Source organism: Cariama cristata, unplaced genomic scaffold, assembly GCF_000690535.1.
Source record: "Cariama cristata isolate BGI_N322 unplaced genomic scaffold, ASM69053v1 scaffold22668, whole genome shotgun sequence".
Classification (NCBI taxonomy): domain Eukaryota; kingdom Metazoa; phylum Chordata; class Aves; order Cariamiformes; family Cariamidae; genus Cariama; species Cariama cristata.
This window is the reverse complement of record NW_009629936.1, coordinates 61365-86951: the sequence shown is the minus strand read 5'-3', so window position 1 is coordinate 86951 and position 25587 is coordinate 61365. Positions and strand designations below refer to the sequence as shown.

Below are 25587 nucleotides of genomic sequence, written 5' to 3'. Positions count from 1 at the left end.
AATGCCACCTGCAACTAACTTTCTTTTAAATGATTTAATACAACTTTGTTTTGTTTATAATTCCAGTTTGAAATCAAGAACATCTACAACCCCAAGCATCAATGCTCTTCAATATCTAATTTCACAGTTTTCTTAACACATATCTCATGTTATTTATTATAGTCAGTGTCATCCCAACACCTTTGTCTAGTCTTGCTACATTTTAAATGGTTTAGCTGGCAAGCCATCAATCATAAATCATGAGACATATTTTAACTTCAACTAAGATCAGTTTAGAAAGAAAACAAGTCTTGTATGGCCTAATTGAGTACATTACTCACATCTATAAGTGATAAATGCCTGTTCTGGAAAAGAAAACTCTTTTTGTCAGAGCTTTGGTATATATCCATAGACAGAAACAAAATTTTCAGTTTCTTCATGCCCTGGAGCAACACAGCTATTGATCAATCCAGAGCTTTTAATGGGAGAAAATCTCTTCAGAACTAAGTTTTAGTGTTCAGAAATACATCCATTGTTTCATTAAACACAAACATTTTTTTCAGTTATATTTCAGTCACTAGGTAAACGGAGGAATGATATCATTTTAGGAATAACTGAATTTCCTCTTCTAGGGACATAAAGAAGCCAGAATCAATGTTTTTATTTACTCAGTGTATTTTAAAGCTTCCCCTCCTGTAAGTTAGCATATACAGACTGGTTCTTCAGTTTTTCTTCTCTGACTAACTTCTGATGCTATACAAAAACAAAGCTATTTTTAAAATATGAACCCATATGTGAATTGATCATGTGTTTTTCTCTGCCTGGTGTTAAAGAACAACATTACAGCAATAACAAACTCACAATAGAAAATTATGAAAAAAATAAAACATTCTATAGTGCAATGCAAACAAGTCTTTGGGAAAGATGGCAATTATTTCTATAATGCAGTTTTAATTCAAAAGAAAATAGATAATTTTACTTATTCCATCAGGTCAATTGTACTAGCCACATTAACCAGGTGATGCTCATTTCATTTTACAGGTAATTTATTGCAACTGCAACACTGCCTCTGAGATGGTTCACAAAAATAATTTACCTTAAGTAAACACCATTTGCCACTAATGACGGGGCAAAACAAACTTGCAGAGCATTTATGAACAGTAACATCTCTCTCCCTCAGTATACATTTGCAAACCGATCTCTGTTGTTTGCAGATGAATTAAGCATGGCTTGAAAAATCATTAAAGCCATCTGCTTTGATGAGAAAAAAACCTGCTGTGATCATTTTATTGCACTGACAGAGGCTAGGGACCATTTTACAATATATTTTAGCATCATTTACCTGAAATTTGACATCCTGTCTAAAAAATGAGCAGTATTATCAGCTCTCGTTGTGCCTATTTAGAACTACATTTACAGAGAAAGCAGCTTATACAGGTAACTCAAGGTATTTGTTTTGCTGGTCTCCAACAGATAGATGAGCCTGTTTTTCAACCATTAAGATCTGTAGTTACACCAAACTAAATGTTTATGGGTTCTGTGGAAAGCTTAATCTTCCTCTGAAATGATAGAAGCTAATAAGCATAAAAATATCGTCAGTGTTTTAGTTGCAAATTAGTTCCCATGGTCTATTTAAATATAACTTTTTTTTTCCCCTCAGAATGCTCTACAGTTATGAGAAGTGTAACAAACCACTAGGTTAATATTGCTGGTTTTTTACATTCCAAATACATACTTTTGAGACCAAATCCATCTCATTTACCTAGCAGCCACTTCTAATAACTTTCAGAATCTCAACACTTCCCTTTTTAAAATCCTATTTGAACTCCTGTGATTTCAGCAGATTTTTGTCTCAAGTAGCTTTCAGCAGTATTTCCACCATGATTGACTCACCTGAAAAACCATACATCATGCACAATTGCAGCATTCCTCCACCCTTAACAACACTGTCCTGCTCTATGTTTAGCTTTTGTACAGCTAAATCTACTGCATATATGGAAGTTAGTAAAATTTGCTAATGATAAAGCCAAAAGCCTCCTAACATTTAATGAGTCTTATTACAGTGCTTTTTTCAGTTTCACAAGGAGAGTGGTAGATGCACAACCTAGAGAATGTCACTTATTCCATCAGCATCCTAAATAGATACTATGGTCCACATAGGACCAAAGCTAGGAACTGAGGAACAAGAACCATGGAACAGTTTGAGGCACTACCTGCTGCCTAGAACCACAGAAAGTATTTACAGATGCTAATCATACGCCCTTTTGCTGTAGTCACCGTATTCATTTGAGCCTTTTGGCACACAACAAACTCTCCAGTCCTGTGACCAATCTAGAAAAAGAGGCCATGAGTATTCTTTTCTGTGCATCCATTGTAGTTACAGGTGGTTTTGGAAGTACATAACCAACAGAACAGAATGCAGCAATGGGACTGATGGCTTGCAATTTCTGGTGGTGATAACTTCCTGGATCCAGTCTAGAACCACATTTGCTTTTTCATGACCACATCACATCCTCCTACAGTAGGTAATTGCGTCTGTGTACAAACTGCTGCAAGGCTAGAGGGTTCAGAAAGAAATTATTAGTAAGGACTCCTCATTCATGTGTATCTGCCTCTTTTTCACTTATGACTCTCCAGTTCTCTCCATTCCTAGTCTTTTCTAGATATTCTCCTAACCTCTATTCCTTCTCCAACAACCTTTATTCTTCCTATGGCTGTAGTCACAGAATGATCCTTTCCTCCTTTACTTTACTTTCCCTCCACTGCACTTTCTTTTTCCCTTTGTTTTTCCCTTGATAATCTCTGGGAAGTATACATGTTCTTCTATTCACTCCCTACTTGCCAGTCCTCTGTCTTTCCCTTGTGGTCATACACTTACATATGTCCTATGGATGTCAACAACCACATCCCAGAAATCAGTCAACAGTTTAATAAAAGTTACTGAATTTTCAGTACTTCTTGGATGCTCAGGTGCTCTTCCCTCAACCCCCACTGGAGCCATTTCTGGAAAACCTGTCTTCGTAGAAGGCTGTATAATCAATTGCTATGCTTAATAGTAATAATCTTCATTTGGGAATATCAAATCAATGCAATTACTCCCATTTGGCAGACAGAGAACTTGAGTAGAGAGAAATGAATACGATGGCCATCCCTATAAAGCAGGTCAGGTAAAGATCAGAATGAAAAGACAGGTCTCTGGATACCTAGCACTGTGGCTCGTTCATTTTTCCTAGCTGTCTGTAGTTCATACAACAAATGTTTCACAACAAATTTTAAGCATACTTCCCCCTGATAAACATTAAAGAAAAGTTACCTATCTAAATTCTTTCATACCAAGGTGAATATATATAATCTAGGAACAAATTCCACTGTTAAGTACGAAAATACACTGCATCATTGATAACATCATGCAACCAAAAGAGTTAAACTGACAAGGAACACAGCAAAACAACCATACATACTCATGTTTCTGGGTTAAGATTTGAGCCCTTGGGCTCATTCGTTTCTCATCTTTTCTCAGATGGTTGACCTGTAATTGCCATCACTCTACCTTCCTGTCAGAGAAATCTATCTGCTAATACACACACAGATCTCTGCAAGGTCCTACAACCACAATCCATCTGTATCTCTAGTGGCGCAGAGGGATTAGAAAGAGATCGCTAGGGATTTCTTTGATTCTATACAAGATCACATGAAATGTTTGATGACTGTATAAGAAAAGATTTGACATCTGTCTCAGACATGCAATAGTAGCTGTTAAATTCCACGCAGTATCAACTAGGCAACCACAACAATTCATTACCTAGCTCTCATTACCTATTCCACGCTAATTCTAAGAACAAAAGATCATATTTGCATGGGAATATTTTCTCAGTTACTCAACATTGTTGAGAGTTGGAAGTGAGGCAGAGTTGGAAGTGAAACAGTGATATTTTTAAAACAGTAGAATGCATTTTTTAATGAAACAATCATGCAGCAGAGAGCTGTGTGAGATAAGCCATGTACAATATTTTTCTGTCTCTGATTATGGACATTTACAAGCTTCTGTGACCAAGATTCTGTACACCCTGAGTGACAGAATTATGCAGTTGATCCCTGAACATCTTAACCTGGCTTTCAAGATCCACTATTTTAATTAGGTAAAGTGCTTTGGATCTGATTGCTTTTATCCCAAAATGTCAGCATTGTTCTCACATTGCACCTTTCTTTTAAAAACTTCTTGGATTTTGTCATAGATATAGATAGATAGATAGATAGATAGATATACAAAACCACAACACAGGCTTTCAAAATTAGCTCTGAGGCAGAATGTTCTCATGCAGGGTTTGTACGGGAAAAACCTCATCACTTCAATAGCACATGCTTGGAGGAGATAGTAGTTATTCCCTGTGTACAAGATGCAAAATATAGAATATAAAACATACAGTATATAAAAAAAGAATTTTATATGTGTATTAGCTAATTTTATAATTTCTTTTCCTCTTCAAACAATTGGTTAATATATTTTCTTCCTTATTCTGCTATCCTGCAGAATATAAATACTCTATATCCAAGCTTACAGTCAGAGCCAACTTTTTCCAGCTGGTTAAGAGTTTAAGGAGCACTGCCAATACTTGCTGATTCACAAAGTCGTGTTACTCATTCTCTCTTTGTCCGTCTTCCACATTTTCTCTACTCTTTTCTCTACTTTTCTGATCAGTATTGTACAAAACAAGCAGTCTTTTCTTTGTTTGCATATTTGTTCTGGAAAAAAATAGTGTTGATGGTTCTGATAATGACCAGACTATGATTTGTCTTGAAATATTCCAGATTTGTACTTCAGTAAAAATAAGACATTATTTTTCTGTCCACTCTCACATCTTCAATGTGCTATTCAAACAAGTAACTAAATGAAGGTTTATTTGATTTCTTTTGAATAGAAGCCATTTTATTTCTTAAGAACCATCCAACATTTTCTGTCTTCTCAATTCTTTGCTCTTTACTTTTCTCAGCACTTAAGCAATTGAGCTTTCCTTGTGTGAATATGCAGGAAGAGTTACAAATAAAAGTTACAAACTAGAAAAAGTTAGAAGCTACAACTGCAGGTTCCACAGTAAAGCTCAGTATTTGCAAAGTACATTACATCAGTGCTATTTTTAGTGCAGTAGCAGTGAAAAACAGATTCCAGACCCCACTTCACAAAATACTGCATGAATATACAGTAAAAGAAAGCTTTTACTTCAGAAATCTTATTAACTCAGATCAACCTACTATGGATGTCAGCAGAAATAGTCCTATTAATTTTATTTACTTCCATGTTGATTTGGATTTAATCTGTAATTTGCATTATAATGGCTGCAACTGCATATATACTGCCAGAAAATTCAAAAGGCTTTTGTGACCACCGCTAAGACAAAACAAAAAATAAAGCAGCAGAGAATATTTTCCCTGACTTCGGACAACTAACTTAGGCATGTGCATTTTCAGTGCTGCTTCTGAAAGCCAAATCAGAACAGCAAAAACAGGAAAATTGCACTACCTGTTGGCTCTGTGGCAAAACCTCAGTTTCTGTTCCAGGCCTGTAATAAGATACATGAAGTAAGAAGGTGAGAATTACAACTACAGGTGGAATGGAAGTAGAAGAGAATACGATATCTGGACTGGCACGTAGCTGGGATACAGGGCTCAGCACTTCATGGCATGCACCATGAGCACGTCCACGACTGAAGGATGGCAGCTGCAGCAGCCCAGCAATTCCAGCCGCTCCTGCTGCCTCAGGGAGGGGCATCATCTACTCCAGGCATCAGAAACCACAAATGCACCACTTACTCTTTGGAGCAGCTGTGACAACCAGTGCCTCAGTTCTGCTAGAGCAGATGTTTCACTGCAGCACAACAGAGCTGACACCTGATAGTAGGTTGGACATGGAGTTACAAACAAAGGATTTCCCCATCTTATGGAAAAGCCCAATAGAAGTGAACAGAAATTTTCTGACACACCCTTTGCAAATTACTGTAGTTATCCTGTTATTGAAAACAGTTTTTTTAAAATCTATGCATAATATTTCATGTTCCATTACATTCAAACTTTTTTATATTACATTACGGTCAATAGAAACTTAATAGTTTCAACCCTGCTAAATTCTACAGGAGTATTCCATACTGAGAACTACTTTTATATTTACAGTAGTAGCACTGATCTATGATAAACCTTTAGGAATATTATAGTCATTTGACCATGCCTACATATATAAGGCACAAAACCACACACTCTTTTCAGTGCTTTTTCTGCCCAAATTTGAAAAAGTTAACTAGCTAGTCATTTCTTCTCTGTGAATTTTTACGTCAGTAAATGATAGAGGCGTGAAATTTCTGAGTAAAGAAACAGAAGAAAAAACTCTAGGAACAATTTTCTATCCAATGACTCAAATGATTGCAATTAACAGCTTTCATATTTTCATGAGTTTAAGAAAGAATTTGACCTCCTTAACAAAGAATCAGAAACAGGTCATCTTCAGAGAGAGATTAAGGGTATTCAGTTTCTGATTTTAATTCCAGGATAGCACTGATTTCTTTGCTATTGCATGAGTGCAGAATTTGACCTTATAACTTATAAAAATTGCTTTTCAGTGTAACTGCATTGGCGATGTTTTTATACAATACTAATTGATGCTTATTGGAGGCTGAAGGGCTGATCATTTAAAGTTGTGCTATCAGACATGTGTTGCTTGTGGGCCTTTGCGACATGACAGCAAGTACAAAGACTATTAAAATCTCTTTGTGAAAACACACAAAAATCAATCCTCTTCCACAAGGAGGTGCCCTCCAGCACAATCAATACAAACTGGTACAACAATATCTTATGGCGCTTGTCAGCTGCTTTAAACCTTTTTGCTCGGTAAAGCTCACAAAGTGCTGCTGCCTTCCATCTCTGCTGGATTGTGTCAAATGAAGATGTATTTCTAAATGAGCTGAAGGGGCAAATGCTGCCATCAGTTACCCCCCTGCAGATGGCTTTAAATTCAGTGAGGTTGTAGAAGACTGAATTCAACTTGGATTTCATCCAGTAGAGTTAAAGAAGATGAATTTGTTTACTACTTTGAAACTTTTCTTTCCTCTACTTCAGTTATCTTACAGATTCTTGATGGAATTTTTTGTTCTGCATTTTGATTCTTGCATGCTAGAGAGCCTAGAATACCAAAGGAATCCGAGTCATGACAATCAACAGGTTCTTTCACCTTTCTTCTATCATTAATCAATGCTATTAGCTCTAATTACAAACCAACTGTTAGAAACTAACTTCTTCAGGGCCTGTATGCCTTGATAAAGTGCATATCTATCGACTACCTTAACTTTGTTTTGTCTCATTGGGGTTGTTGTGTGCCTGTCACCACACTTTTAACACATGGCTGTGGAAATCTTCTGCAGTGACTTTCTAGCGATCAAATATTTTCCCCAGACAACTGTGAACCCAGGACCTGGTAAGTGGAACTATTTGGTTCCTACTGCCTATCATCTAGTTCAACCAGTTATATCTTCTGCTACTATTCCTTGAAAAGAAGCACCACAAAGACCAAAGTGATAAAGAGCGTTAGACAAAGGAAAATACTCCAGTAGGCCAGGCCAACATACCTGCACACACATTTAATACAAAAAGACACCTGATAGGCTTGTTTAGTGAAAAACTTAACCATATTCTCTGTCCTTGTGCTGTATTTCTTTATGCAATGAGACATCAAACACCATGACTGAAACCAAATCCCATAAAATCTTGTCCAAACAAGCCCAGTCAAATCAAAATCCCTTTTATGGAAATTAACCTTCTGTGAGAAGAAAAGAAAGCTCAACCAAATAGGCAGCTGCTTGACACTGTAAATTAGTACATTAGCCTTTCAGCCTTAGGAGAACAGAGTTAAAGTTCTGGCATTAGGTGCAAAAGCAAACAAATTTTGAGGTCTCATATGAGCCATGCTCATGCTGTACTATTGATAGTTCGTGTTCAAAGAAAGGTCATTGTGATTTGGATGGATCACATAGTACATCTTTACCCCCTGTTTTTATTAACTTCTAAATTCATATATTAAAAATAAGAGTAAAAAACAAAGAACTGTCCTGAATTCCCCTCCTTTATGAATAAAAACTACGCAAATGAGACAGATTCTGGTTTGTGAGCCAGGGAATGGGTAGTAAAAATGTTACTTATTCAGTATTGTTCCAACATTCCTTCAACTCTACAGAATAACTTAGGGATCGATGGAATTGTATGAGGCAGAACAGCCTCCTAGTAAATGCAGAATATATCTGATGTGCAAACATTTCGCTTGATCTTTTCTCTTACTAAGATTACAAAGCCTCTAAAACCATCAACTTGAATCTGTTCTTTTCAGTTGAGTGGAGCTGCCACTATGGGTCCTGGTTAGCAGGAGATGCCTGTCCTGAGAGCACTCCAGCAGAAATCAGGGATCGGCCCATATGTCAAATGCCAAAACATCTTGTTGGAATTCCAAACAGGAGTAGGACCAAAACATAAGAGTGGAGTACTTCGCTCCCAAAACTCCTTGTGTCACACGGTGGCATTAAAGTGCTCCTCAGCCAAAACACAGCACTGAGTTTTCTGCAGGACCTGTATCTCTCCCTTCCCACCTAACTCCTGCCAGCTATCTTGATCTCCGGTCTAGGAAGCAACTGTAGTCTGGGAAACCACTTCTGCAGGGCTGCTAAACTCCACAGCAGACAACTGAGGTGGGGTTGGGATTCAGTACAGGAGATTTGCGTGAATGCACTGCTCCTTATGAGGGTCACATAGCCCCTATCAGAGGAATTCCTTAGAGATTCTGTGTGTGAAGAAGTAAAAAATTGCATCCAGTGCACAGCTGTTGAACTGGATGCAGCTGGATTCAGCTCCAGATCAAATGAATCCTTGTGGGACCATTCCTCACCCATATCTCAATAGGTACCTATAAAGCAGGAAATATACTTTCTGATCCCATAATATTGTGGAGAAAAATTGTATAGCAGTCAGTGCAGTTAGGAAGCTGATAACTGCTTAGGAATGTGGAGCACCTCAGGTAATTCCTTATCTTTTTCATGAGGCTGTATCTCCAAAGTATACAAGTGCCCTCAACTCAAATGAAGTTGAGTGACTTTCAGGGAGGTAATGTCCTTTAAAATAACTTTGTACATGGCTAAGGCTAATCATGCACTGAAACACATCCTAGGAAAGGTATCGGCTTTTCCCACCATCTCTGATGCAAATATATATTTGTACTTCTCTTGCAATCTTTATAATATATCAGTCACAAAATAGATACTCAGTATTTCCTTAGGGAGCTGCTCCCCCATAATACTTTAGGCGTAAGCTGGACATGCTTCAATGAAGAGACACTGTTATGTCTCTATCAATAGGTAAGAAAACAGTGAGTTGAGTGAGGTTCAACAAAACTGTTTACATCTATAAACTATATACTTCAATTCCTCTCAAATGCAATTGCAGGTGGCCTGATATACCCAAAATTCTGAGACCTGAAATACAACGTTAATTTTAGATCTTTTAGAGTTTTCTTGTTTAAAGAAGAAACCCATGTTTCAAAGGTATTAGACACGGCTGAAAATTTGCAAGTTGAACATCAAAGGCTGATATAACCAGTTAATGGCGTGAATTCTTAGCTGCCACAGAATACTTCTGTCTGTAGATCTCAAAGCACTTTACAAAGGCAGGAGAACCCTGTTTGTCACAAGGGGTAACAGAAATAAAGGAGCTTTGCAAAAGGGCACCAGCAGTGCTATAAACACAACCCAGGCTGCCTGGGGCACAAGTCGATGATGAACACCCTTCCTCTCCATCTGGCAAACCAAGTAAGGGTTTGAAATGGTTCTGTCCATATGTTTCAGCAAGGAAGATGTATTTAATAACACATAATATCCTCATATAGACTTATAGTGGTCTTTATGCTCAAATATTTCCTATACTAAGACTAAATATTTTAGATACTTGCATTATGTCTTGTTTCTCTGCCACAGTACTCTCTGCAAGATATATTAACCCATCTGAACAAGTTGGTATGTCTTCCTTAGCTTCCCGAAAAGGGGATTTTCACAATGAAAGAGTTAAAAAAAAAAAAAAAAAAAAAAAAAGCAAAATGAAAAAAAAAGGAAAAAAAAAAAAAAAAAAAAAAAAAAAAAATTCTAATCTGAAAAGAAGAAACAGCAGATTACAATGTTCTGGTGGTGACAGAGATACAGAATAAAAATAAGTAATAGCCTGTTACAGTTCAAAAAATACCACAGAGGAGGAAAAACTCTTGGATTTGCATGGAGAAGACAGCAAACAACTGAATGCCACAGCCCAGTTCTTTACTTTTTATCTTCATTTGCATTTGTGCTGATTGGTTTGACCTTGCTCAATTCACACCCTCTACACAAGAATAAAAGTATAAAGAAGGGGCAGAGGCAGAATGAATCAGTGTCCTTACAGCAAGTAAACACAAAAAACCCAATAAGGCATACAAGATTAGCTTCATCCATATGATAATGAGGTATAGTAGGGATATCTTGGGCCCAGTCCTGTTGAATTCAACAGACTTCAGGGTTCTTGTTTTGTCTAAACTGTACAGAAAAATTCATAGCACCACTGTGAAATGCTTACCAAGCCATTAAGTGGAGTTCTGCTGCCAGCCAATGTTGACAAAAACTTGTGTTTGGCTTTTAACCTCAGTCCCTTCACAGTTCAGGCTTCCACCTGTGCAGAAAACGTTCATGCATTCAGGAAACCATACATCATGTACGGGTATAAAAGAGGCAGAGGGACATCAAGTCTGTAGACTTTAAGGGAGACTCAGAGAAAGCATTTGAACTGTGTACATTAAAACATTGTGAATAAATATTATTCTAACTTCTTCAGACAGTGTAGATTATATTTGCAATCTTAAAGTCTCTGCTACCTGTTGTAATTACTACACTTAACCTTAAACTCACAAATTATTGTTCTCTTCCTTGAAGTCTTGTGAAGACTTTCTGTTTTGCAGTTCTCAGAGGACGCTGAATATTTTTCTATTGTTATGCAGAAACTTGCACCAAATAAATGGATTTTCTGATGGCAGTAACAGGAATCTGTTAAATGTTCTTCCCCTCAGAACTGCTTCTCAGTCCTTTTCTAATTTCCACACGCATTTTCAAACTGGACAAAGGACAAACAAAAAGTTTTATGTTTTGCTCTGAATATATTATATATCAGTGCAGTTCTTCCTCTAGTCTGTTCCAAGAGATTTGACTGTTGTCGTTTATTTTAAGTCCTCCTTGATCCACTTCCATATATTTTCCACTTGCCTCACCAAAAATAGGCCCGTGTGCTCCCTTTCCAGGGCAATGGCTTCTTCTGAAATATCATACAGTTTTATAAGTAGATTTTAGGTACTGGGAAGAATTTACTCCAGCTTTTTTTGTCTAATTCTAATAGACCGGAACAAATGTCTTATGGGGATCACACTAAGTTGTATCTTACAGCCTCAGGATGGCGAGATCATTTAATGACATCTCTTAATAGAAGCACTTATATATTAATAATGCATACATTAATTACATGGCTATTATATAAAGTGCCTATAGAGTCTATGTACATGAATAGTATCCATGTAGTAAATCACAAAGCTATATGTCAACTGTAATTATCCATGCATTTTTAACTTTCTTTTTCCTGCTCCATTGGGCAATCTCACCTTCCAGCACCCTGAAAAACCTAATATTCCTTTCTTTTCTTTTCTGATAAAGTTTCCTTCCTTTTCCCACAAAAATCTGGAGTTTCCTTCCAAAACTACAACAAACTAAAGCTCAAAATAGACTAATTTGGTCAAAGCTCAGATAGTCCTTAAAAACAGTTTTCTACATGTAGAAAACCATTCAGAATGTGATAACTGACATTTTAGTAATCTTTTAGACCCTGAGATTTTCAGATAGGGAAAACACAATTTTAAGTCCTCAAAGCCTACATTCTCAAGGCATTTTTAGAGCTTCCTATAGCCTTATCATGATAAATTTATAACATGACGTGGTTATTTCTGAGTCTTTCCGCAGAAAATAGATGATGACAGTACAGTATAAAAAAAAGTTTCAAAAGCCCTGTTTTTTTTGCAGGTGGAAGGTTTCTTCCTTCCTGTTGCCATTCTCTCCATTTCCACAGCCACAACACAACTGCAAAACGTTTGGACAGGCCTACTGCTGAGGAACCTCTAGATTTCCTCAGACAATTTGGGCCCAGAGAAACCCATGACAAGAGACATCCAAGGTAATTTTCATTGTTTCAACAAAACAGAGCAAGAAAACAACTTGAGATACATCCAACAACATTAGCTCAGCTTTTAGTAGTTCAGGCAAGACAGGAACCATCAACTTCTATCTTATAAATATCTGAAACCACTGATAACTTTTCTTGAAAGAAGCACTTTGAATATGTGTGTGAGTGCACAAACACTAGCTAACACATCTGTGCTATTTCTCTAAGACGGTCTGCCTTGATCTCACTTTCAAATCCTTTGTCAGGACTTGAGACTTTCCATCACAGTCACTGACTTCATACATAGACAAATGATGTGTCATTATTCAAAAATTGTTAAACATTCAAAGAACAGTTTTCTCTCCTTTTTTTTCAACATATGAGGCTCAGAGAAAATAAAAGATGCTTGGGAATGTTGCTATAAAAGCCGTTTTTATTTTCAGGGGAGGAGCTGTAAAATGTACTTCTGCCTTCACAAATAAACAGCATGGGAATAACAAGCAGCTCGGGCATGGTAATACATCTCCTTCACATCCATGTCAATAAAAACATTATACCACACTGCTCCATGATGTATTCTATAATTATGGCATAGCAACAACTGCATTCAGTAAAGAGTGGGTTACAGGCTTCAGCTTTAAATCTGAATTTCATCTTTCAACAACAAGAATAAAGAAAAAGGTTAGGAACTTTGATAGCTATTGAATTTTTACAGGGAAGCTTGTTTTTCGCTCATAAAGTAGCATCATGCAAAAAAGGAAGCTACCCTATACTCATATAAACATTAAAAACCTGAGACATTGGACTGGCTTGCTTTTCTTGGTGTCCTTTTTGCTATACATACAAGCCTCTCTGGATCCTTTTCTCTAGCAATAATGTTGCTGTCTATGTATTGATTCTCATTTTTTTAGCTTATCAATATAGAGGTGCATTTTTTAACGTGATGACTTTTTCTTTACAACATCTGGTTGAACATTCCGGATCGACTTTTTCTTAGCAAATTTGAGACCATTTCATGTACTGCAAAAATTCATTGGCTTGAGTTCCTTACATCTCCAGATAGAAAGGAGATCCTGGGTGTGCAGTCTAACAGAAGCTGAACTCATCTGACGGCCCAGAATTAAAGGTCTCTGAGCAAGCTGTTCCAAGCTAATTTCTACTTCTCATGACTTACAATTTACAGCTTGTAGTTGCCAATTTGCAGCAAGACTGAGAGCTATAATCTTCTTTTCTTATGCTTAATGGTCTCAAGTTTCTTTCTTTGCTCTTCCCTGCTGGATACAGCCGTATGTGACACTGTCCTCCTAATGTATGGAACTGCTGTCTGTCCCACTTAGGGCTTGTATGAGAATTCAGCTCACACTTGCAATGATATTTTAGACTGATACAATTTTGGGACAATGAGTCAGCAGGTCACACTTCTCTGGCTTGATCCTCTTATCTAAATTTTCAGAAATACTGACTTCCCATTACAGTTTGTGCATAGGGCCACCCCCAACTAACACAAATCAGCCAAATAAACCTGCCTTTTGTCTTCCAAAAATATTACTAACTGAAGACACCACATACACAGTATTTCCAGAGCTTTTTCTGTTATTTTACATGAGAGATTTGGGTCTCTTGCTGTCTGTGTTTGTCATAACTTTCCCATCAAAATCCAAAACATCTTGTCCTGAGAAATCTCTGTGTGGATCCGCACCTGCTTTCAGAGAGGCAGATGCACTGGTCTGTTGATACAATTGATATAAATGCATGAAGTCACCTAAGGTTTTAAGCAAGAGTCCAAGTCTGATGAAATTAGGATATGTACTGCTTAATGTTATCTGTTGAGGATGGAACTTAGAGCATTATGGAATATGTTATTGATAGAGTTAGAGGCAATATGAGAAGGGAAAGACATTCATTAGTGTGTTTTTCTCTCTCTCCTTATTTTGAGGGGTTGTAACTTCTGAGTCCTGCTTCAACCTTCTATGTTACTAAATAGTCTTAGCTTGCTATTTGCAAAAATGCCACACAGAGACAAAATACCATGGTGAAAAGTTAGGTGTTAAGTGGCAGGGTTATAAAATCGGCATATTACTCACTAACTGGTCAAATTTTTTTCTTTTTTTTTTCTTTTTCTTTGTTTCTTCTTTTTTGAAAGACATGCAGTTCCCAGTTGAACACAAATGCGGCAATGTTTCTCTTCTCCCTTTAAAAATAACTCTGACCCCAATGTCAGCAGCTTAGTAATCACGCGCAAGTCAACAATAGCTCTTTGTAAAGGGTGTGTTTGTTAGCAAGGAAAACAAATCCTAGAGGCAAAGGATTCCAGGTTCAAATTTACAGATTAAGTGTAAAAACACCCAAACTACTTAAGCAGTTGTGTGACATCCTTTTTTGTTCAATCAGAGGACCCAAACAAAATGCAGGATACAGAATACTACCTTCTGCCTCCAGAATTTTGTGCCTTCATTTCAAATAATACTCACTTCCAGGGGATATCAAGTCACCTGTAGCCAAAGGTCCATCCATCCCAGGACAGACCAGCATCGGTGTTTAGAAAGAGAGTATGGGAAGAAGGTGACTCTGGCATGTCCTCTGAAGGTCTGATGGTCCCTGTATGAGGGGCTTCTTGATTTGGAGAGTTCAACTTCATCATCATAGTCCAGAAGGATTGTTGGCCATTTCTTCCATGGATTTCTCTAAGCAATTTTTCTTAATGTGTTTAAGACTTGTGCCACCCAAAATATCTTACCTCAATAAATTTCACAAATTAAGGATTGTGCTGTGTGATAAAGTACTCCCTTAATGTTTTTTAAAGGCCTCTTTTTTTTTTTCTGTTGCCCCCCCCCCATAAATTCTTGTTATGACACTCAGTAAATTTTGATTCCCTATTCTTCTCCAAACAATTCATGATGTTATAGACCTCGATTTTATTCTGTCTCCACTATCTGTCCCAAGTTGAATCTTTTTAGGTTTCTGCTAATACAAAAGCCATTTGTAAGCCTTGCTTATTCTTACCAATGTCTCTCAGTATCTTTCTAGGTCTCCCATAACCTTAGACGTGGGGATCAGAACTGCAGAAGTGGTCAGAGGGGCAAGAGAAGGTTACATGATGTGTGGAGTTGCTTTCCTGGCATTTAGCTGGCATAAAGCATTAATAAGCCAAGCTGAGGTTCAAGGACTGGTTTTGCCACAGCCAAGCTACGCCACTTACCCAAGGCCAGATCATGATCATATAAACTACTCAGTTTAATGGATTGCACAGTTCCAGGAACTGACCTTTCCTTATGTGGCAGTGCATCTTCAGTCATTAAGGCTAGATTCACAAAGAAACTTTATGTACTATGAAGCAGAGCATTACAGTGTCTAAAAGACAGCTTGTTACTGAGCAGAATATTCCCCTACATCTTAGAAAGAATTAAACACCAAAAAACAAATGAAAGCTTGAGTGCTGAGCAGGCACAAGCATGCACCGCATAAACCTAACAGTCCTTTTCTGGGTGTAGGCATCTATTCTGGGCTCCAAGGAAACATTTGACTGCCTGAACTCCTATGAACTCCCTCCTGCAGTGTCATGCTGAAACTCTAAAATAGTAATACAAAGGTGTTCTTCATTTTGTTTCTCTGTAGATGCAGATCTAGGTCTTCACTCATTTTGTCTCTCCCCCATTCCCTGCAGGAAGCGGAGAAGCCCTGGTTCAGCTGACTGGCTTTTGAAACATTTTCTGGAGGCCCTTAGATATCCGAAATACTTATGTCTGGGCTCACAGAGCCTTGTAATAAGGAGCAGAGCAGTGGCTGAAATTCCTTTGTGAGTCTAGCCTTTGTGGCAAAAATCTGCAATGTACCTGAAATCTGCTAGTCCCAAGAATGGCTGGAAGCTTAATGTACTCCTTAAGATTTGTAAATGTCCACATAATCTTTGTGAACAGCTGGGAAGGCAGCCTGACCCTACAAATCCTGGCCACCTTTGCAGAGACCAATGCTGAGCCACTTGTAGCAGGGACTCCAGCATATACGGTCTGCCAGCATCCATCACAAAAGATCCCTGTAAGAATTAAAGGGATGTATAGAGCTCCATCAGAGAGCTTTATATAAAAATGGAACAACTTGGCTACACCAGTAGAATTCAGAAGACATATATTTTTATTTAATTTCATCTTTTATTATTGGTCTCCTGCTACGTCCCAGGTCTTGAGCATCTGTAAATCTTTCTGAATAAAGTAACAAGTGTATATGCCACACTAGATAGGTATACGCATTACTAAAACCAGGCCACAGACTCTGTTGCTACTTTGCTGACTTCGAGGAAACCAAGCTGATTTACACCAACCCACAATCTGACCCATTATCCTATAACTTAATCTTTCTTTTTCTTTGTTTGTTTGTTTTTTTAATACAGTGGGCCAATAAAGTCACTACATTTATAGCCCAGAACACTCTCTGCATATTCCAGTATCTTGTTTGCTCTTTTAACAGCTACCCAACACTGTGCAGATGGTTTCACTAAATTATCAACAATCACTCCAAAGTCAGTTCTGATATTCCTGGGGATGTATTGCTGGGGCCAAACACATGCCTGGTGCAGCTCTGTTAGCCTAACACATTTGGCCCACTGACCACAAAGTGCACTACCTCCAATTACCTTCTCTCTCTTGCTCTTATCTCAGTTTACTGACTCCATACTTATCTTAGTCCCTTCCTTATCTAAAACACTGCAATCTTCCAGGTCCCCTAATGCAGCTCATGATTTGACTCCTGTTGTTCTCATCTAATATTATTGTCCCTTTCTGTGTTTTACTTTCTGTCTTCCTTTTCCTGAAGCACTCCCACAAGCACTGGGGTCTTAAAAAATCATTGCTGTTTACAGAGTTTATTACTTTCCATCATTTCTTATGATTCTCCTGCAGCATGTCTTTCAAATAATTATCTCTGTGATTTACTGTATTGGTCATATAACCTCCTCCTTCCTGCACTAATCAGCTCTGGATTAGCTAGTTGGTATGGCCAGATTGCTCCTGAAGACTTTTTCCCATCTCTGTGCCTCACCCAGACTTGCCAGGATCACGCTCTCTCTGGCTCTCTACGTGGGCACAGAGGTCCTCACCAGCTCTTCCAGGGCAGGCTCACCCCCGCCGGACAGGCAGCAGCCTTAACTGCCTATTTTGGCAAACATCGCAAGCTCTGAGGAGCTGGTGCCTCTGCAAAAAAACCTCCTTCTGCCTCTCTTGAGGTCGTGTAGCCCTATGCCACTCCCCATGCAAGGTTTTGACTGAAAGCCATCTTAGAGAGCCCTTTGTAGTACATCTGAAACACTCACCTCTCTATGCCTGAACTTCTGTAAAGTACCACAGTATTAACTAACGAGCACACTGCTCACTAAAATATCATGGGTGAGTGACAAACTGGTTTAAAATATCCACAGATAGATTGCAGAGGGGAGGAAAAGGAAAAAAAAAGAAAAGAAAACAGTGAAATCTCCTCTACTCTTTCCTTTTTAGGGCAGTGGCAAGGAACTGCCATAGCCTGTACGGTGGATTACACAGCAAGAAGGCTATTTCGGACCCCAAGTATCTACCTGGTTACATGAAGTGTGGAAAGAGATACAGACAATTCTTCTGAACCTGAACAAATCATAGCTACTCATAAACTAAAAAGCAAACAAACAGAAAAGAAAAATGAAAAACCCAAACCAAAAAGCAACTGATGGCTGTAATTCCCTCTCTACCATGCAAGTAAAAAGCACGGACATGGGCAGAAATGCCCATGGAGCTTTGCAAGAGCAAAGACACAGAATTATGGTTTACCAGATCCAAATGCTTGATGCAACCCTGCCTCAGGGGTCCCTTCCTGTAACCTCTATTAACAGCAGGAAGCGAATTTAAAAAAAAAAAAAACAACTTTAGGGTATGCTCTGTGTTTTTGACGTCAGACCAATGGAAGTACATAATAAGGATAATACTGCAGCAGTGTTAAAGACATGATGCATTTCTAGGGTAAGTAACACTACAGTTTTGGGGAACATGATGTATGGAGACCTTCTTGGGAGTTTATTTACCCTTTTTTTTGGTGATGTTTGTTGTGTCATTTTCACACAAAAATAGTTCTTTGGGAAAATGTCAACGAGACTCTTCATAGGCATTTTCAGACTATTACATAAGAAGACGGCACAGATATTTCCTTCCCACAGAAATTAAATTGGTGTTCAAGGGGGAAAACAATGTTTCAACCTCCTGAAGTAAAAGATGAAGTTAACTTTACCTACCTACCTACACAGTCAAGAAAGCTGGGCGGCAAGGTACAGTGCTTTGCTGATCCATTTGTGATTCTTAGGGATCTGACAGACAACCTCTGGGCAATCTTGTAGTTTTAAAATGCTACTGCCCCCAGCTTTCCATCTCCCTGCTCTGCCAGAGATTACCACTCCTGTAGCAGAAGCAACAGAAGACAACGCACTGTACTTCCCTCTTCCGTAAGAGAATGAGGAGGACAGAGCTCAGTCACGTATTGCAGATGCTCCAGTGCTCAGCCTGGTATCTTAGCAAAAAGCAGGGGACTTTGAAATGGAGTTTCTGAGGCTTGGGCACCTGCTCCCAGCTTCTACCTCCTTTCCAAGCAGAGTAGCCTCTGATTAGAAAAGAAACAAAAAAACCTAAAACCCAAAAAACCCCCAACAAAAAAACCCCCAACCAACCAGCAGAGAGAACTGGTTTTCTTTTATCTCCTAGGCTCTTATAGCTAGATCCAAGTGGGGTATTTCAGAGTGATGATTCTTAGAGTGTAAGATACCATATGAATTAAGACTCCCAAAACATCTTTGATCAGAGATTACATGGAAAAGTACTCAGTGCTATTAATGTGAGCATTGAATAGGGCTGTTCAGGTGCACCACTACCTGTAGTACATGAACTGAAGCTAATGTTCTTCAGAGAAAGTACAGTCATTAACAACTCAAAGATTTCCTCTTAATACCTTTTGCACACATTGATCTATTTCCTGCAATTAAAAAACAAACAACAAAAGAACCACTAACATGGCAAAAATACTTACTAGATGATACTGTCCTGTGAAGACAGATTTGCAGCCCAAGGGAGTCAGATGTCAAGGGCAATAAAACTCTAAGCATTAATCCCTGGGGATTAGTCCCAGGTACCACAGAATCCCAAAGACGAAAAGATTCTGAGCAAAGGGCTCTTCACAGGGAAATACTGGAGAAAACAGTCCTTAATGTTCCTGTATCCCAATTCCCCTTAGTTACCACAGCAGCCAACTGTAAGTAAAGCAGGCAGATTTGGTCTGACAAGCATACAAAATCTGTGCTTTCAGAGAATGTAAAGATTTGCACCATAGTTGGTGTGTGCGAAAGTTAGACTGGTGGGACCTTGGAGAGAAAAGGCTTAGGCTGTGTGTCACAGAAAGTCATATACCTAAAGCAAAATTTGTGCGTTGCCCTAAACCTGTAATCTTAACTTTCTCAAATAGATTCTGAGGGGATCTGCCAAGTCCTTATTTATTTTCACCTCTGTTTGGCTACCACTGCAACTGAACTGTCACAACAGAGGAAACTCAAGCACCTACAGCCGTACCACGGTGCATGGGTCTTGCAGTGATGCCTCCCGGATTTACTTCGCAGTAGCACTACCCTGGGCTGCCCACTGCTCCGGACAGCAAAAGGCGCACAAGCAAACACGCACAAGCTAACTCCATTACAGCTCCTCCTATAACCAAAGGTGAAGCCTGTGTTTTCCCTCCACTTTTGACACAGCTTGAAAACAAACCAGAAAGAACCTCAACCAACCTAACAAAAATCCAGCACCCCCACCCCAAACACCCCACATTCAAATTCAGTAGGGTATTAAAATGCCCTGTGAAAACGTGCAAGTGTTCTTAGTTGGAATCAAACTTTACGTAGACCATCCTCCTCCCTTTTGTCAGTCAAATGTGACGCTTTGGCAATGTAATTCCTGGCTATAACTCAAATATACATACGCATGAATTGCACATACTCCTCCCTTTTTTTTTTTTTGGTTACATTTTGCAGGAAGCCATTCTTGGCACCGAGAACAGACCATCATCTCCTCTTCCAAAAGAAGAACCTTACTGCAGGGGCCTCTCCAGTCCAAATGGTTAGGAATCCAATACACAACAATCTTGCAGAAATCAGCTGCCAGATTTATTATTCTACCTGAAAACCCCAAAAAAACAAACCCCCCCCCCCCCCAAACAAACAAAAAGTGGAATAAAAACAGACTTTAAATAAACCTCTTAGGTACATTTTAAAAAGGGTTAATCAGTTCAGTGAATAACTTTTATATCTTCTGCTGAGAGATCATGTAATGTTGGTCTGATTGCTTGTTTTGTTCAGTGAGTCACTACCGTATACAGATATATATATATATTTTTTTTTCTTCTTAAATATTACACATTTGATGCATTTTTTCCTCTTTTTTTTTTTTCTTTTTTTTTCATTTTTTGTCCAACTCCTTTCCCAAAAACCCACATCCTGCCACAGGCAAGAGGCGCTCCACGCTGACATTAAAGAACCAAAACCAATCCAAGGACTTTTCATCAAAGCATGTTTCATTTGAACCTTATTTCAATGGAAACTACATTTTTTTTAAACAATCTTGCTCAACCTTTTCCCTTTCCTTTTTGCTAATTCTGCAATTTTAGACTTCTGATTCTGGGTTGACCTCTGAAAATTTAAGTGCCATTGAGACTTGTGGATGACAGAATTAGGTGACATATTAAGGCGTATAAACACTCCCATAAAATATGTTGTCTTATGGATCTGAGTAAATTAAATACCTGTCCAAATGTTTTTTATGCACCTGTGGTTTCTAGTGACCACTACTTCTTTACTTTTGATTAACTGCATATTAAAATATTCATAGCTTAACTAGTATCTTAACTGACAGAGGATGGAAAATTAACCCACTACCTAGGATTGTCTTTGAAATCCATCCATTATGATGAAAATTATTCTTGTTTTATGGTTATGCATCCATTTTCCTCTCACTTCTCGGGAATCTAGGAAAATGAGGTACTCCATATAACACCTATTTAAAATTCACTGGGCAAAAAACGAAATCCAGATCTTACCATCTTTCCCTCTCTTCAAATTAGAAAATACATTTCAGAAAAGTTGCTCATAAATATTTAAAACTTTTGGGTTGTTGTAAGGGCTTTTGTTTTTTTTTTCATTTTACATACAGAATAGCATGTGTGGCTTGTGTTCAGGATTATCCCTCTCAAAAAAATAAAACAATTTGAAAAAATAACAACAACAAAAAAAACCCTCAAAATTTAAATTGTCTTCTGAGCATATCTGATCACATTTACATTTAGTGTCCAAAACAAGTTGATTGGTAATATCAGTGCCAGCACTACAACGTCATACAGCGACTTCATGGTATTCTTTGACAGTTCATCTAAGTCTCCGTTCCACCGAAATTACAAAAGGTTCTGCAGAGCTTTCCTTAGCAAGCTGAAGCTTACTAGTCATTTGTGGATGCGCATAAAAGCTGCTTATAGCACAGCTATGGCGTAAGCTATTTTCTAAGCAATAAATGGTTCAAGTCATCTATTTTGTCCTGAAATGCTACCTGTAGTTACAGCATTGCTTATAAATGGTCATAGTAAATTCAGCATCAAAGAGAATATTACAGAAAAAGACAGCAGCAGAAGCATTAGCATTATCTAGTATTTATATATGTTATCAACATAACACAGCAGTAAAAGGTTTAAATGCATATTAATGGGTACCGTGTCTAAAAATTACTAAAGTACCTATTTAGTGTATTGGATATTTTTCTCAAGGAGTGCTTGCTGTATCTAAACAGCATAATTAGATATGTGACTTAGTACAGTTAATTCCTATTGATTAAATAACTTATTTATGTACCAAAGGAAATGGAAGGATACAAAATGTTTTCTCCCTCCCGATCATGATCCTGTATTTAATGCTGACATGATCAACAGAAAGCCTACCACATGTAATTACTACCCTCTAATGGATCTTGAAGGTCTATGGTCTAAGCCATAGCATAGGCCATATACGTATAGCAACGTGATATCAGATGCAGCATGTGGCTTGCAGTCTGAAGTCAGGGATTTTGCTGCTTGGTCGCTGTACTTATGGCCACTCTAGCATTAAACAGGATTTTTTCTGAGGCCATACCAAAAAAAAAAAAAAAGAAAGAAAGAAAGAAAAAAACCCAAACAATAACAACAACAACAAAAAAAAAAGAAGGAAAAACTCTTGAGATGTCTGGTTGCTTTCAGAGGCAAGGTGCAAGGTCTGCCACTGCAAGCTTCTAAATTAAATGCTGTGGTATACGCTTTGCTTCTCTTTTATAACTGCAGAAAGACAATTAAAAATGGCAAGAAACAAATGCCCTAGGCATACTGTGCTGATATCATCATCAAGTGGTTATTTTGCACAATGAGAATTAACTGTACTACAGATACCCAGAGAAAATGTACAATATCTTATGCTGATATGAAACAAAACAGACATGATATAGCTTTTTTGTACTTAAAACCTGTACGTTCCCTTCCCAAACTTAAGTAAAAAGCAAACCCACCCTTTTCCTCCTGTTACACAGAATAACGTTTAGGTTCCAACCCTCCCCTTTCAAATAAAGTGCGCTGTCCATGGCAGACCATAGGAGTAATGCAACAGGAAAAGCCCCTTTTAGTGTACTATTTAAAAAACAAACTGAAGTCGATTCAGCTTTCCTCTGGGTGTTGTGAAAGAGGAGAAGCCTAAGGGAGGGGGAAAACATCCCCTTCACTGTCATTGTTGTTAATAGACATAGCCTTCGTTATAGGGGTGGGTGTTGCAGCAGCCACCATCCTGCATGTAGACCATGCTCTCATCAAAGTGGGACAGAGGCACAGTGTCCTCCTCATTAATGTGGCGCTCCATGTCAGTCTTCAGTAAGGGGCGTTGGTTGTCTGGAAAAGCCATGGAGAAAAGCGCTTCAGGGTCGCAAACAAACTTGTAGACATATCTTTCTCCAGCCACCTTAGGACAACAGAAAGGAGAAAAAGGTGCAGCGTCAGGCCTCGTGGTTTTGCAACTCCAAGTTCAACAGCCTTGTGAAGAACTCGCCTTCACTACGCAATTAATAATGTGACAGCAGAACTGGTAAGGCAATGACCTAGCAAAAAACAACGGAGATCTGCAGAAACATACTGTGCAGAACGCTCTTGATTTTGCCACACATGATAACCTGTTGGAAGATGGATGAGGTATTCTATGTCTAAACATTTGTTTGTGATCATTTCCTATATTTAACCATAAGTGGAACTGTTCTTACTGGGAAATGTAAACAATTGTCACTACAGTGGCAAAATACAATGACTAAGTCCAACACTCCATGTGCGAAGTGGAAAAAAGAATCACATTGCATTATAGACATCTGAATTTCACTTTACGCAGATTGATTCATACTTACGCATAAAAGCACTTAAGTTATAGTGCATGCTGATAGTACAGGGACAGTGTAAGCAAATACGTAGGCTAATATGTACTTAGCAATTGCTCATGCAAAGCTGGGACATTTGGATTTGCTTATGGAGGGGCAATTTGTCCAAAGATCCTGAAGTTTTCCCTTATTCAGAAATAGCACTAAATGTCTGAGCTTCATCTTCCTAAAAGTTAAAGAATGATAAAAACAATACAGAATTTTTGTCTTATTGAAAAAAAAAAAAGTCAATATAGTGTCTTCTCAAGCACCTTATTTAAAGAACTACGTTAAAAAATTATGAACCATGTTGCATGCTCAGAGTTTCTTAAAATTACTTTAAATATAATATTGTCTGCTTCTTGCAACTCCTGCTAGCATGGCATTGGAAGTGAGTGAATGAAGATGGCAAAAGTGTTGCAAACGTAAGTCTATTCTTACAGGTACAAATGAGTCTGAATCATCTCAAATTTTCAGCTTACTTATTCTACAAATAATGTAAAGTTTTCGTAAAGGCTATATTTGCAGTAGAATTTTTTTCATCAAATTAACGTCAACAAGTTTGACAGACTGAGGGCTGCTTTCAGAAATTGGGTATTTGCACATCCTGTTATCATTGCTTAATTTAAAAAAAACAAAAAGGGGGAAAAAATGTGCATACAAACCTTGCAGTCTAGAAACCTGGTATGAGTCTACAACCACCATTAGTTTCTAACATACACTAACCAGCCAGATAGGGTAATCCCAGGTCAAACTTCAAACATTGCTATGTCACAAAAATAAGCATCCAAACCAGCTTTTAAAACACGTGTTAAATACATTCTTGTAGATAATAAAGTAGTAGTTTAAGAGGCAGCAAGCTAGCTGTCAGAAGTACTTGTAAACTTCCCATATTAGATGGATGTGTGGGCTGGGCAGCATTATCAGCCTTATGGTACTCCCAGCCCACCTTTTCAACTTGTTTCACTCTGCTACATAGTCTTGCCTCTATGCTGCCTTTGAACTGTGCTGGCATAATTGCTTATGCAGCTGAGCTGTAACCTGCAGCGAGGAACTCCTCTGCCTGAAGCACCACCCAGCAAAATCAAGCGTTTCTGCTTCTCCCCGACAGGACCCAGTCTCCAGTCCACTTTACAAAGACTCAATGCACAGTTATGTGACACAAAAAAATGGATCAGGCATTGTGCTACTGAAGTACCATAAGCCCAGACTGTTGTCCAAGTTGACTCCGGGATACAGAAAAAGAAGAGTACGACAACGATCCCATAATCAAAGCAAGACAACTTATAACAGGCAACTCCAAACCGAGACTTCACAAAATCTACTGGAAAAGTTGCCCAGTAACTTGAGCCGAGAGCATTGTTTTCATTCATGGAATTGGCAAATAGCAGGTTTAAACAAGTTAGTCACCACAGGTCACAAAACTAATGTGAAAAGACATGGAACAAGTTTTACAGCACAAGCTGTTCATTATGATCTTTGATCACACCTGCCAGTTCTGCAGATGCAGTAGACAGGTCTCTCCTATTGATTTCTCAATCTAGATAGTTCTACATAGCAAGATTTAAAAACACACATGTAAATCAGCAAGCCACAGTAGAAGGATGGGTTGAATACTGCCAGCAAGACCAGACTGTTATGTATAAATTATTGTTAAATATTTCTCATAATTCAGCCTATTATAAAATATTAAATTCCACTTAAAAATGGTATTATTACAACACTATTGGTAAAATATTAAAGTATTTGGTATGTTAATAGGTATCATTTTTCTCCCCTAACTTGCACTTACCAAAGTACCCAAGAGCTGGGTAGCTAATTTAGATCTGCAAAACATTACTCATACCGTACTCTACTGTTTGCCTTTCCCAGGTGCCAGGAAGCTCCTTTGGATATTTTTGAATGT

The 25587-nt window shown here is 38.2% G+C and overlaps 1 protein-coding gene across 6 annotated transcripts in view; it reads right to left on the bottom strand.

Moving 5' to 3' along the window:
• Window positions 1–21502: 21502 nt before the first annotated feature.
• Window positions 21503–25587, bottom strand: part of ETV1 (ets variant 1) — a 65158-nt gene continuing 61073 nt past the window's right edge. For all 6 annotated transcript variants that reach the window (XM_009705353.1, XM_009705356.1, XM_009705354.1 and 3 more), the window contains one exon: window positions 21503–23239. In XM_009705353.1, the coding sequence (XP_009703655.1) occupies window positions 23018–23239 (222 nt within the window). In that variant the 3' untranslated portion in view covers window positions 21503–23017. The remainder of the gene's footprint in view (window positions 23240–25587) is intronic.